This window comes from Mesocricetus auratus, unplaced genomic scaffold (genome assembly GCF_017639785.1).
Source record: "Mesocricetus auratus isolate SY011 unplaced genomic scaffold, BCM_Maur_2.0 Super-Scaffold_100006, whole genome shotgun sequence".
Classification (NCBI taxonomy): domain Eukaryota; kingdom Metazoa; phylum Chordata; class Mammalia; order Rodentia; family Cricetidae; genus Mesocricetus; species Mesocricetus auratus.
In genome coordinates, this window is record NW_024429190.1 from 7,661,598 (window position 1) to 7,674,781 (window position 13,184).

Consider the following 13,184-nt stretch of genomic DNA (forward strand, 5'->3'; position numbering starts at 1 on the left):
ATGGTTTCTGGGACAAGACTCATGGGCAGAGTTGCCTGCCAATATGATCTGTGCTCACTTAGCCTGAAGTGGCCTCTGTGTCCAAAGTTCTCTAAGCTTTTGTAAGCACCGGGTCCATTTCAGGTTTCCTTTTACTGAAAGCAGGTGCAGCTCCCTACAGCAACTGAACCCCAGGAGGCACAGCTGGGAAGGGAGCCAGGTGGATCCCAGCAGGTGCAGGTGGCTCTGCCACAGCTTTGGGAGAGGCCCTTTCCCTGCAGATGTTCTCCGGTGCCCTCGGCTCCTCTCAGAAGGGTTGGTGAGAGTGTGGGACTCCTTGAGCCCTGAGAAGGCTCCCTCAAGCCAGCACAGCTCCTCTTCATTCTCATAGCAGAGCAGCACCGGGAGTGACAGCCACACATTAGCGTTCCCAGGATTCCCTGCTCCATTCCTTCCCTTTTTCCCCTGGATTTGACTTCTTACCGAAAAATGAACCGTAAATATTGTCCTGGCCAATTGTGTGGCATAAATTTCATAGGCCTGTTCAGAGACTAGATCTACTATTTCCTCATTGACTTGTTATGTATTTTGCTATTCAGTTGCCCAAGCCCATCGAGGCAGCTGTGCACTGGAGATCTGAAGTCAGTTTGCAGTGCATGTAACATAAACCAATGAAGTCTGCTGTTTCTGCTTCTGCAGATGTGGAGCACCAGCTGTAGAGGGAAACAGGAGACTCTTGATGCCCCTAGGGTCCTGCTAGGACAGTGGTTCTCAACCTTCCTAATGCTGTGACCCTTTAATTCAGTTCCTCCTGTAGTGGTGACTCCTAACCATAAAGTTATTTTCGTTGGTACTTCATAACTAGTTTTGATACTGTTATGAATTGTACCGTAAATGTCTGTGTTTTCCTATAGTCGTAGGTGACCCTGTGAAAGGGGTCGTGACTCACAGATTGGGAACTGCTTTGAGATACACCCAAGGCCATCCCAGGCAGGGGGAAGACAGAGGTGGTGCCTAGCAATGACTGAGCATACATACAGATGCTTTCATGTTAGTGCGAAGAGTGTAACCTGGTGAACCCCAGCTGATGCTCACAGGTTGAGCCTAGAGCGGGAACAGAAGCTAACAAGCCTCTGAGGAAGAGGAGCTGCCCATGGGCTCTCGGTTGTAGGTGCCATGGATGCGGAGCTGATGCAGTGTTTGGCTTTAGATGTGGCCTCGGGCCTAGGCTTAAGCTCTACTCTCTCATTGTACTAGCTCTGGGCCTGTTGTGGAACCTAACTTCGGAGTTATCTTGCCTGAAAAATAGGAAGCACAGGTCATGCGTTGGAGCTGTTAGATGTACTCACTGACTCTGGATAACTAAGGAACTACAGAGATGGCCGCAGCGTGACACCTTACGGCATCTGTGGGGTGCATCCCCTTAGAATGGTGGGGAAGGCCACATCCACTTGGTTCCCATAGTGGGCTTCTCAGGGAGGAGGAAATGGCTATTGACCCAACACCAGAGTCTGTAGAGATGAACAGAAGCGGGTGCAGTGTAAGACCAGAGGCTCAGAGAGAAGCAGCAGAGGAGAGAACCAGCAGAGGCCATCCACGCAGAGGAGAGAACCAGCAGAGGCCATCCACGCAGAGGAGAGAAAAAGGAAGCAAGTTTTTTCTCCCCAGTGGAATCCAAGTCTCCTCTTCCTTACTTTTAGAAAGTAAAAATGTTATTAGTGAAAACTTCAGAAGATAGAGTCAAAGGAAGAGGAACTTTGCTGTGAGATGATGTCTCCTAGAAATGTCAGAGGAGCTACACCCATGAATTCTTACCAGAATGATTGCCTAAACATGACCCGGTCAAGGTGACACCGATAGACATGTTAAGGTGGATGGGGGAAACTCAGAAGGCCTCAACTGTACACAAAGAGGATTGCTGAGAGCAGGGGAAATAGTCTGTAGGAAAGAGTGTACTAACTGGTCATCTAACAACAAATGGTTAGCTCTGAAAAAATGTAAATACAAGTAACATTATACAGACTAAGCAGGTTGTTTTTATATACTTAGGGATATGTGTATATTCATATACCTCTGCGTGCGTGCGTGCGCGTGTGTGTGTGTGTAACAACAATTAAAGAAAAAGAGTCCAGGAATTTGAATGAGAGCAAGGCATGCAGTACCCGGGAGGGGTTGGAAGGAGGAAAGGGAAGGGGTAAAAATGATGTAATTGTGCTATAATTTAAAAAAATAATAAGATTACGAAAAATAATTACGGTTTGAAATTTTTAAAAAGATGGAGACGTTTATAGAAAATAGGAACACTTGTTTGGAATTCCTCATCCCAGGGGTTGGCTTTTGAATACTTCGGTACCATTTCTGCTTTCTTTAGCTCATAAGGCATGTGTCATTGCACCTGTGACGTTGATGCATGGCTGCTTACGGATTTGCTTTGTGGTGCAGAGTGAACTCCCAGCTCTGAAACTCCTCTGCTACTCATCACTGTGATGAAAGGGGTATGGACTTGAGAGCCTCTGCCTGGCTTGGTCACCAGTCACTGTGGGTACACACACAGTGGTGTCTTTCTGATGTGTCTTTGCCACCATTGCTTGGCACTTACTGTGGCTACTGCCATGTTACAAGGCTCTCTCAATGGGCTTGTTCTTCCCACTGGGTAAGACTTCCCAGTCCCAGGACCACACACATTTCACCAGATAGGAAGGCCAGCTGTGTCCCTGAGGCTGGATCTTGGCAGTGGTGTGTGAGGCCTCTTCCCCACGCACACACACACGCCGCAAGCACTTTATTATCTGAGCCACCTTCCCAACCCCTGTATCTTTACCATTGTGAGGTAGGATCTCAGCACCTGGTCCAGGCTGACCTTGAACCAACCGTAGTCCTGCCTCATGGGACGCAAGCACGCACCATCATCCTTAGGGGTTCTGTGTTTTTAGCTTATGCCTAGACAGTCAGCAAAACCTGGTTTGGCGTGAAAAGACTACATTGTGACTTGAAACGTTATCACTTTTACTGTTAGCAAAACCTGGTTTGGCGTGAAAAGACTACATTGTGACTTGAAACATTATCAGTTCTATAATCTGCTGCAGGTTTCCCCCTATTGCCCAATTTCAAGAATTCCCTGAAAGAAATTTTAAAAAGCAAACAGACTCTAGCCCAGACATATTTTTCTCCCCAGCCAGAAGAATGTGGGGTTAGCTAAGAACAAAGATCATGGGCATCTGGGTATGGCGTTTTTGGCAGAGGATGGCATTGGGGTATTAGCTGTTCATTCTTAGGATCTGGTTTGGGGTTTCCCCTCCATGTGAAGGCTCCGGCCTGGGTCACTGCAGGTGCATAGTCTTCTCACTGCTCATACCAGACCTGGAGGCTGGATCTTAGCTGGCCCTCTCTTAAGTCAAGCTTAGCCAGTCTGCTGTCCTAGCACTGTAGGCTGAGTCGCAGCACCTGGTCTTGCCTGGACTCCAAGGCCTTTTCTGGATGGAGTGCTCTGGTTTGTCTCTGGGCATTGTAGGGTTTGTGGTCTGCCCGTAGCAGCCTTGTGTCAGTATACAGTGATGACAATATCCATGAATGGTTTAAGATGGGTTTTATCAATGGTCTCTACACTGTACTATGAGGATCCCACCCAGAAGCCCATTTGTTTTTCTCCTCACTGGCTCCTCAGGTGATGAGTCCATCGCGGGACGCCTCCGGAAGCTGTATGACAATGATGCTGGGAGCCAGGGGTCCTTCTCTAAGTGTGGGTGGGGAAAGGCCGGTGTGGACCCAGCCACAAATCTGGGACCATTTTCCTCTCCTGCAGACATCAAAGAGGTATGTGCTGGCCCTGTCCCCATCTCCACTCAACCCGACTGTCCTGTCTGTCCTTGGGCTTAGGACAATGCCTGTGCCAGGTCCTTGTATAAGGTCACCAGTCTCTGTAACCTCTCTGTCTTTGACTGTCCTATATCGTGGACATGGTTCTTCACTAACAGACAGATTCTGATTGGGAGCACAGGGCTGAAGTCCTGTGTAGGGTCCACACACTCCCCATAGATGGCTATACAGGGGGTGTCTTGCACGGGTCACTGAAGCCTCAGTGCTCTGATCTGTAGGATGGGTGTGAGATGCAACGCAAACAGGCGTGTTACGGGGGTTAGGGATCATGGCCTTGGCCCTAGCAAGACCCTGCATATGGACAGCCGTGGCAAATGCACACTGAGGAGGTCTACAGACAAGTCTCCTGCTTGGGAGATGTAGTTAAGGGTTCTTGTCAGAATTGGAGTAAGACAGGCCACCATCCCCAAATAGTTAACCCGAATTATACGCTTGATTCTCACGTTGCAAAATTGGAGCCTCACACACATGCATTGTTGGTGTCTGGTATGTTTCTCCTGACGTCCATTCCATGCTGTGTGTCTGACTTCTCCTGTACTTCTCTGTGACAGTGATGTAGTGAAGGGTCCCTTGATGCTCTTTTGTGCTGCTGGGTGATGGGATGATTACTTCCCTTGCATCAAGCTTCCGTCACCTTCCCTCTCCAGAACTCTACTCATATTCTGATTGCCCATAAGCCCCTTCTGTCTGTGCTCCCCCTTGGGCAATAGTGAACGGCAAGAGGCCAGTTTCTTCCCCCCTGACCCACTCTCGGATGTGGGCTCCGTCAGCAGACCCATCTTGAGGGACTGTGCGGGAAGGGCCTTTCTGTGAGTTCTCATCTTTCTGTTTTTCTATGCTGATTTCAGACGATGATCACTGCATATCCCCCTGACCTTGATATGATCGACGGCAGGATTTCAAACAACAAGGAGTCTATGTGTCTGACCCCAGTGTTCCCTGTGTCTCCAGAAACTCCATATGGTAAGAAAGAAGAAAAACCAACTGGGTGCAACTTAGTACCACAAGGTGGGGTGTAGAATGCCTTCTTGCTGGACTATCTTTGGACCACCAGATGGCAAATCATGATCTGAAGACTTATTATTAATTATGAAAGCTTGGCCTTTGCTTAGGCTTTTTCCCAAGTATAACTTAACACATTTTTAAATCTACATTCTGCCATGTGGCTCGGTTACCTCTTCTTAGTACAGTACATTCAACTTGCTTTGAGTCTGCTAGGAAAATTGCGCTCTTAGATTCCTCCTTCCAGTTTCTCTGGCTTTGCCTATAAATCCTGTCTATTCTCTCTTGCCTAGCTGTTGACCATTTAGCTCTTTATTAAATCAATCAGAAGGTGCCTTAGGCAGAGACACATCTTTACAGTGTAAACAAATATTCTCCAACGGTGGGGAGTAACAGTAGCCTTTTCTCCACCTTCTTTTCCAGTGAAGACATCCCCACGTTACCCTCCGTTTAGCCCGCCTGAGCCCCAGCTCAGCAGCCCAGCCAGTTTGCGCAAAGGAGGACGTGGTAAGAACCCTTGGCTGTGGCAGCCATGAGACCATTTGCTTGGTTGCTGTTTCTACCAAGGCATGCTCTGATGCAGAAATATTTCCATTTGGGCCACATCTCAAAAACCTTGGGCAGGGACATGTCTTGCTAGGGTTTGAGATGTGGCTGTAAATCCACTGGTTGGGAGTTGAGTAGCAATGAAACATTGACTTCCCAGTGTTTGTAGGAATGTTCAAGTGTGATGGTAGCATATGTGTCAATTTATGCTCAATTCAGTGGGACCCGTGGTCAGTTCCGAATAGGTGCTTAGCGTCCTGGTGAATCCCCATTGAGCAAGGGCTTTGAAGGAGAAGTGCTATCCACTTCACTAAGAAAATGGGGTCCAACAAAGAGCAGGGGGGTTATCTGCATGCACCCCACTAAATGGTCATCTCTTCATGCTGTTTTGTGTGACCCAGATGCTAGTCCAGTCTTCCTGTCCCTAAATACCTGGTACTTTCTCTTGTTCTCTACAGTGAAACCTAGAGACCTTCAGTATTTTGCACTGCAGGGAGGGAGTTAACAGTTCAGTGAATTTCTGTAGTGTTTCTCCCAGGTAGACGTTGCCCGTGTTTCTTGGGATCCCAGGATGGGCTGAGCACACACAGGTAGAAAGAAGCCCCACATATATTCTTTTGGACATTTAATTTTCATAACGTAGTTTGCTGTTTGCTCTTCCTGGACCATGTGGGTAATCTCAGTGTCCTTGAGTCCTTCCTAACCTCTGGCCTGTCTGGGTATCTTCCACAGGCATCTCAGTCCATCAGAGGTCCCAAGAAACATCCTGACCTGAGCCAGCCCTTTCTTAGTGCCTGACTAATGACCCATCTTCCCAGACTGGAAATGTCTTGGTTAGCCATGAAAAGTTGAAGAAGAGTATTTTGGCCCTAAGGTTACTCTGTCTGCATTGCCTGGGGGAATTTGAAATTGGAATGGCCCAAAGTGTCTATCCTAGGACCTTGGCTTCAATTTTGTTTTCTGAGTTCCTGTCTCTCAGAGGATCTCCCCAGGCTGCTACTCTTTGAGACATCACCCAAACATCTTGGTCTTCAAGCTTCTCTTTGGTCAGCAGGACATGGCACACTCAGTTTAATAATTGACTTGTATAGCTGCATAAGCCCCAGGTCTGAAGAGCCTGTTCCTAGATAACTTTTCAGTCAAAGACAAGCAAACTGTGCTGTTGTCCTGTTCGTCATCACAGATGTCAACTCTTCTGGGTGGGGAACGCACAGCTCATTGTCTGGATGCAGGTTTTCTCTGTCACTGTTTGCTGAGGTAGAGCCATGAATGATCTCTTCCTCCAGTGGAGTGAGAGACTTGGAGATTAGTGAAGGCCACTGCAGACACCGTGTGCTCAGTCAGTGCCACGGGGACCAACCACTTGAGACTGCAGCCTCCAGGGTCAGACTGTGGTAACCCAGGCAAGCTGTCCATACCCTGTTGGGCCAGCCCCTCGACACCCTCCACATGCCCCATGATGTTTTGTTTTGTTTTGTTTTTTGAGATAGGGTTTCTCTGTTTCACTGTCCTGGCTGTCCTGGACTCATTCTGTAGACCAGGCTGGCCTTGAACTCACAGAGATCTGTCTGCCTCTGCCTCTCGAGTGCTGGGATTTCAGATGTGTGCCACCTCCACCCAGCTGATCCTATGTTCATTTTAAAGTCACCTTTCTCTGTGAATTAGATTCTTGATGCCACATCTTTTCTACTGTGGGGAGGGCAAGTGAGTGACCCCATGCATGGTTGTTACCGGCATTTCCTGGAAATGAAAAGCTCTTGTTAACCTGTATTTGAATCCTGTCCCTGGGCAGATGTCAAATGGACACCACTGCACACTAGTTTGGGGCAATGGGGAGAGTAGATTGCATTAGACACCATTACAGCCAGAGAAATTGCGGAGCTCAGCCCCAGCTGCAGCAGTGTAAGCTGGATTTTATCACTACAGAGCAGAGCGGAGTGGGAGGGTCAGGGTGGATGGGAAAATCACTGGAGGACACTCGGGTGCGGGGCTTCTTGCTGAAGTCGTCCAACTGGATTCCTACAAGACCTAGAGCTTGGACATTAGAGCCGAGAGATGAGAAGCTTGATCAGATATACCTGATGTGGTTGACTGTTAGAAGTGAGATCACTGAGCAGAATTACTGCTAGAAACAAGAATGTGTGTGGATGGCCAAGCTCAGGCTTTGTGGAAAAGAAGCCTCAGAGGCGGCAGAGACAGTCTTTGTACTAGTCTCAAACCTGGGTTGATTCTGAAGACAGCTGCTTCCTATGACCGTGGCTCACACTTCCCCCGGGTCTCTCTGGGTCCTCTCATGGTTAGTTTAACCATAAAGTTCCTGAGTCCGATGCCTCTGGAACCAGCCAGGACCCTGCTATAAGCATGCTGCACACAGCCAGCCCAGGAACAAGCCTCCCTCTAGCAAATAGTTGGCCAGTAAACAGAAAGCAAGCCACAGCATACTTGGAGTCTGCTAGTGGGTAAATAAACGCAACCTGTTTTAGGGGGCTAGAGAGGTGGTTCATGGCTTACGAGCACTGGTTGCTCTGGAAGAGGACTGTGTTGTGTTGCCAACACCCACAAAGGTGGCTCACAACCACCTGTGACTACAGTTCTAGCGAACATGATGACCTCTTCTGACTTCCATGGACTCCTGCACACACGTGGTACACATGCATGCACGCAGGCACACCCACATACACACAATAATAAAAAAGGAAGAAGAAGAAGAAATCTCATTTACAAAAGCCTGAACAACTAACCTGAAAGGGGGGTCAGTGGCCAGCACAGGAGCCTGCCAACACCTGATGGTTCTTAAGAGCCAGTTAGACCTGGGTTGCTGTAGGTCTGCCAGGGGAGAAGAGTTTTTTCAGGGGATTTGGGCACTCTCGCTTACCTTAGATTTCTTTCTTACACCATACAGTAGGCAGTGTGACACCCCACCACGTTCTGTTGCAAAGAACGGTGTTCAGAGTTATTAGGCACACGTTTTTGTTTTTGTGCTATCCATCCAGGAATCTGCAAGGCTTTTCAGCACTGTAAGGTTCTCGCTGGCTCTGCCACCGGGCTGTTCCTCTGTTAGGGGTGCCCATTTGACCTTTGGAGTGTCTCAGTGAACACGGAGGATTAGGTGACTGAGGCAGGTTATTGTCGGATGGCACCCATCCTGCCAGTCATCCCCCTTCAGAAGCAAGATGGGAGCACACCCTGGCTCGCTTTCTCACTGGGTGGGCCCAGGGCGGTTTCTGGCACTCACTCCGTGTTTCTCTGTTTCAGAACAGCACAGCAAGTGACTCCCACTGTGAGCACGGGTAGTTCCAGTGCCTGACAGACCCAAGGCAGAATTAGCAAGGCTGTGCATGAAAAACATGACACAAGCAGCAAAGGAAGGGGCAGTGTCATAAACAGTGGAAAACCATTGGTGGTCATAACGCGTCAGTAGTGTGGAGAGTCTTAGTCCGCTTCCTGCTTTAACAGACTACTATGGCCCAGGAAGTATAGCATGAACAGAAACTGGGCTCACAGTTCCGGAGTCGGGGAGCCTGAGATCAGGGACCAGAGAATGCCTTCTTCATGGGTCACAGCACAGCAGAAGGCGGCCCATGGGGAGTGGGGAGATGACCAGGGAGGGTATAGGGCCTCTGCCGCTGCTTTTAGTTCTGAGCTTCGTCTGCCGCACTAGCATTGGTTTTCTAACACATGAGCTGTAGGGAGGGGCCGTGCTCAGACCTCAGCAGAGCATGAGTGGAGGGGCCACAGCTCCTTGGGCCTCTCTCAGCCAAGGAACCTTGCTCTATTCACCCAAGGCCCCTCGTGGCTTGCACAGACGCACCAGTCCCGACAAGTGAGGGCTGTTTCAGTGTTGGTGCACAGGAATGCTGCTGCCCCCCCCAGAGGCTTGTGAGAACATAAAGGGTGGAGGATGGCATAGGAGATGGCCATAGACACAGGGAGGGGAGGCAGGGTCAGCATCTGACATGACCCCTTGAGCTCTGTGAGGATGGTGACCACACAGCCAGCACAGCCCTGGAGTGCAGCTGTCTGTTCCTGCATCGTCGCTTCAGCCAAATTGTACCCCAGAAACATAAGCGGTCACGGTACCCAGAAATGTCTTAGCATTCCAGAAGTGAGCCGTTTTGTAAGGAAATGCCTTTTTTAAGAACTTAAGCAAGCATCTTTTAGTCTCCACCTTTATGTAGGTGAAAGAAAAAAATTATGAAGCATAAAGATATAAAATATCTTGTCATTTCTTAGATGATACTTAGCCTTGGTATTTCTAAAATAAGTGAAATGAAAAAACCATGGTGAAATGTTTCATTAAAAAAGCCATGATTTTCTAACATAACTAACTTTCCAAACTGTTCCAAACTAGTTCTTTTTTTCTTTTTAAGGCAAAATTCACATAACACACCACTTTAAAGCGAAAGGTCAGTCATTAGTAAATTACAGCGTCTTACGGTAGTTTGAGGCCATTCTTGTCACATAACAGCTTTTTACAGTGGTTATTCAGGGAGCGTTTGAGGACTTTGGACGTGATTAATGGCTGTTGTTTACTTCAAGGGAATGCTTTTGTAATTTTGCAATTTCTATTTTGTATTTGGCAGAGTGATAAGGTATCGTTTTGGGCTGTTGTCTCTCCTGTGAACACAAGGATTTGCGAAGGGTTTGGGGTTGGGTCCATCTGTGTACTGGGTTTACAGAGAACAAGAACCAGAATGACTGATTCATACTAGGGGAGCGGGATTTGGCGGAGTTTAGAGAGCAGAGGATGCAAAGCAGGGTTCAGGAGTATTGGGAGGGAAGCAGAAAGGAGGAGAAGGTGGGGCCCTCGGTTGATCTTATCTAGAAGCAGTTTGTTTGTTTTGCTTAGAAAAATAGTTGGGGGGTGGCTGGAGAGATGGTCAACAGTTAGGAGCACTGGCTGCTCTTCCAGAGGACCCAGGTTCAAGTCCCAGCACCCACATGGCAGCTCACAACTGTCTGTAACTCCAGTTCCAGGGTATCACACACTCTTCTGGCTTCCTCTGCCACCGTACGCAGTGGTGCGCAGATATACATACACGCAAAACACACACATACACACAAATACAGAGGATAAATTGGGGAGTGTGTGGAGGAAAAGGAAGAGGGGATGATGTAATTATACTATAATCTCAAAGATAAATAATAAAGAGCAAACAATTCTTTTTAAAGTTGACATCATCAGAAACTCGACATCATGTCATGAGATGCCCCAGTCAGCTTTCCCTTTCCTTCTTATGCCCAGCTCCTTCTCTGTCTGAATGTTTATGAGTGTCGTGGGAATTTTTAGAGCGGATAGAAGCACGTACTATTTGTAAATGCAAGTGATGTTTATGTGGCCTTGGTGGCTTTGAGTCTTACCAAGCAAATGTGCCAGTCTGTGTATTTATGTCTAGGTGCACATAACATAAGAGTGGCTGTGCACGGGAGGCACACACTGTCTGCACCAATGCCCGTGATGCATCTGCATTCCAGTGCGTGCTGAAGAATGTGAACCGGGAAGCGTGAGCCCCAGCAGTGGATGGCGCTTAGTAAATTCACAGCAGCCTCCCTTCTCCCCACCCCAGAGGAAGATGGACTGCTTGTAAATATATTTAAAAGTAAACATCGGGGGTAGGTTCACGGAGGTCAAAGCCCAGCACTGCCTGTGAGTGTGCTGTTAGTTAGGAGTCTGTTTCGACGAGAACATGAATTTGCTTGTGTGGAATGCAGTGCAGAACTCACACAAGCTGTTGCCATCCCTTGCTGATACCTCATCCACCAGGCAGGCCAGCTCCAAGGATCCCACGAGCGAGGAGCTCTGTAAACTGAGCGGAGTGTGGCCTCTGGTTTGCTCGGTAGTGGGGTAGGGAGAGCTGTGCTTTCTGACTGTACATCAGCTCAGTCATTCTCCAAGCCTGAGGGTTGTTCTCGGAGACAGCATGTAAAGACTATTCCGGCATGTGGCCAGCAGGAGTTTTGCTCTGATCATGATTCTTAGCCCACAGGATGGTTCTGGGGCATGGTGACAGAGGCTCGGCTCTCTGTGATCTAGCACAAGTTGTGTAACCTCTTAAAACATGGTTTAAACAAAGAATAAGAATGTGAGCGCTATGTGTGGTTTTTAGGGATGTTGTCTTAGAAAGGGGAGTCTATTTCGTCTTCTCTCCGGGAGAATGTCCCAAAAGCTTGTGTTGGAGTTGACCCGTTGCTGCTCTTCCCACTGGCTATCTAGAGCAAGTTCTGGCCGCCAGACTGGAGAAGTGGGTGGGAGCCCGGCCTGTGGCAGGTGTGGAGCCTAAGATGCCTTGCAGACCCGGCCACAGCTGGGGGTGGAGGACACTGAACCAGGTAGGCGCCTAAGTGCAGGCAGCTTGGGACTGTGCAGGGCAAGTAGAGGACACTTGTGGCTATATCAGCCATCTGCTTGTCTCTCATCTCCCAAGGCCCTGTTCCTCTAGTCCACCTGGCCGAAGTCCAAGACTTGTCTCCAGGTGTCACACAGCCTCAGGCGTTGGGACAGCGTAATACTCTGGAGTCTCCTCTGTAACTCTGGTGCCACATCCCCTCAGGCTCGCATTCCTGGCCAGGGTTCCCCCACTGTGCTGGGTTTGTGGAGGATCTGGATTGTGAGAGGTACTGGAGGAGCATATCAACTAAGAGCCTGAAGACATGAACATTCTTTTTGCTCCCTGCCATCACCGGGGCCTGTGTCTGGTAGCTCCTCACATCAGGGTGCTTCCTCAGGAGGGCGAGGTAAGGCCTGAGAATTTCAATGCAGTTAAGTCCTCCAGCCTTTGTTTAGTATGCTAGTATGTACACTCTTCCTTCAGGACTTGTGAGTGTTGGCCCTAGGAGCCCTGTGGGTACCATTCTCTGGGTGTGCCTAGGACAGAAATATGGACTTGGTCTACTCTGTTCATCCATTCTCCCATATGGCCAATAGTTACTATACTGTATCATTTAGGGATGGACGACAGAGCAGAGCGTCCATTCATGTGAAGTCTATGTGCCATTTTTAAATCACATTTTTCGTCCGTAGTGTAATCTGTGGCATAGAACTAAGGATCTCAAGAGGACCACTGTATACAGACAGACACAGCACAAAGATGGTCACATAGGCAGTACATGGATGCCCATGTCTGCAGTCTCCCCTGGTTACGCCTGGATTTAGAGTGTATCACTGTATGCGTGCTGCACGGGAACTGTGCACAGACTTGCCCGTACTTGTGAGGCAGGACTAGTGAACACAATTACAGACAAATAAAAGCAGGCACTTGAGTTCTTTGTGGGGAACACAGCAGCTGAGCGCTCCACAGGACATTATGGGTAGGTAATTCTGGGGTTCCTCAGGTCCCAGCATAGCACACGATGGAGAGTCGGTGTCGCCAGCAGTTGGACTTCAGTCTTCTCAGAAAGGGCAAGACATTGGGTGACTGAGAGGTGGCAGGCACACAGATTTGAGGGGATTGTATTTTGTTTAAAATCCTTTTCTTGCATAATTGCCAGGGAGCCTTCTCTTTGGGTCTGCTGCTGGGGGGTTGATTCCCAGACAGACAGGAAGAGGCCATTAGAATGACTGGGGCATGTCAGCTATGGTGATGGTTACTCTGGTGGTTAGCGGGTTGTCCGGCTCTGTCCTGGGACAGCGCCTGCTGCTGCAGACAAGACCTGCAGGCCGCGTAGACACCCCTGTCTTACATCACCCAGGGCCCGTCACGTAGGTGGCAAAGAAACCCACAGCGCACACACGGAGCACCTGTTTTCTTTTTCCAGGGGATGTATCAAACCCTAGCGAGCAC

At 48.8% G+C, this 13,184-nt stretch overlaps 1 protein-coding gene across 7 annotated transcripts in view; it reads left to right on the forward strand.

The window, feature by feature from the left end:
* The window catches only part of Tns3 (tensin 3), a 233,842-nt gene that overhangs the window by 179,784 nt on the left and 40,874 nt on the right, over window positions 1–13,184 (forward strand). For 6 of the 7 annotated variants that reach the window (XM_040746680.1, XM_040746679.1, XM_040746676.1 and 3 more), the window contains 3 exons: window positions 3,644–3,792; window positions 4,704–4,818; window positions 5,281–5,364. The exons of the other annotated variant lie outside the window; for it this stretch is intronic. In XM_040746680.1, the coding sequence (XP_040602614.1) occupies window positions 3,644–3,792; window positions 4,704–4,818; window positions 5,281–5,364 (348 nt within the window). The remainder of the gene's footprint in view (window positions 1–3,643; window positions 3,793–4,703; window positions 4,819–5,280; window positions 5,365–13,184) is intronic. 7 annotated transcript variants of the gene reach the window in all.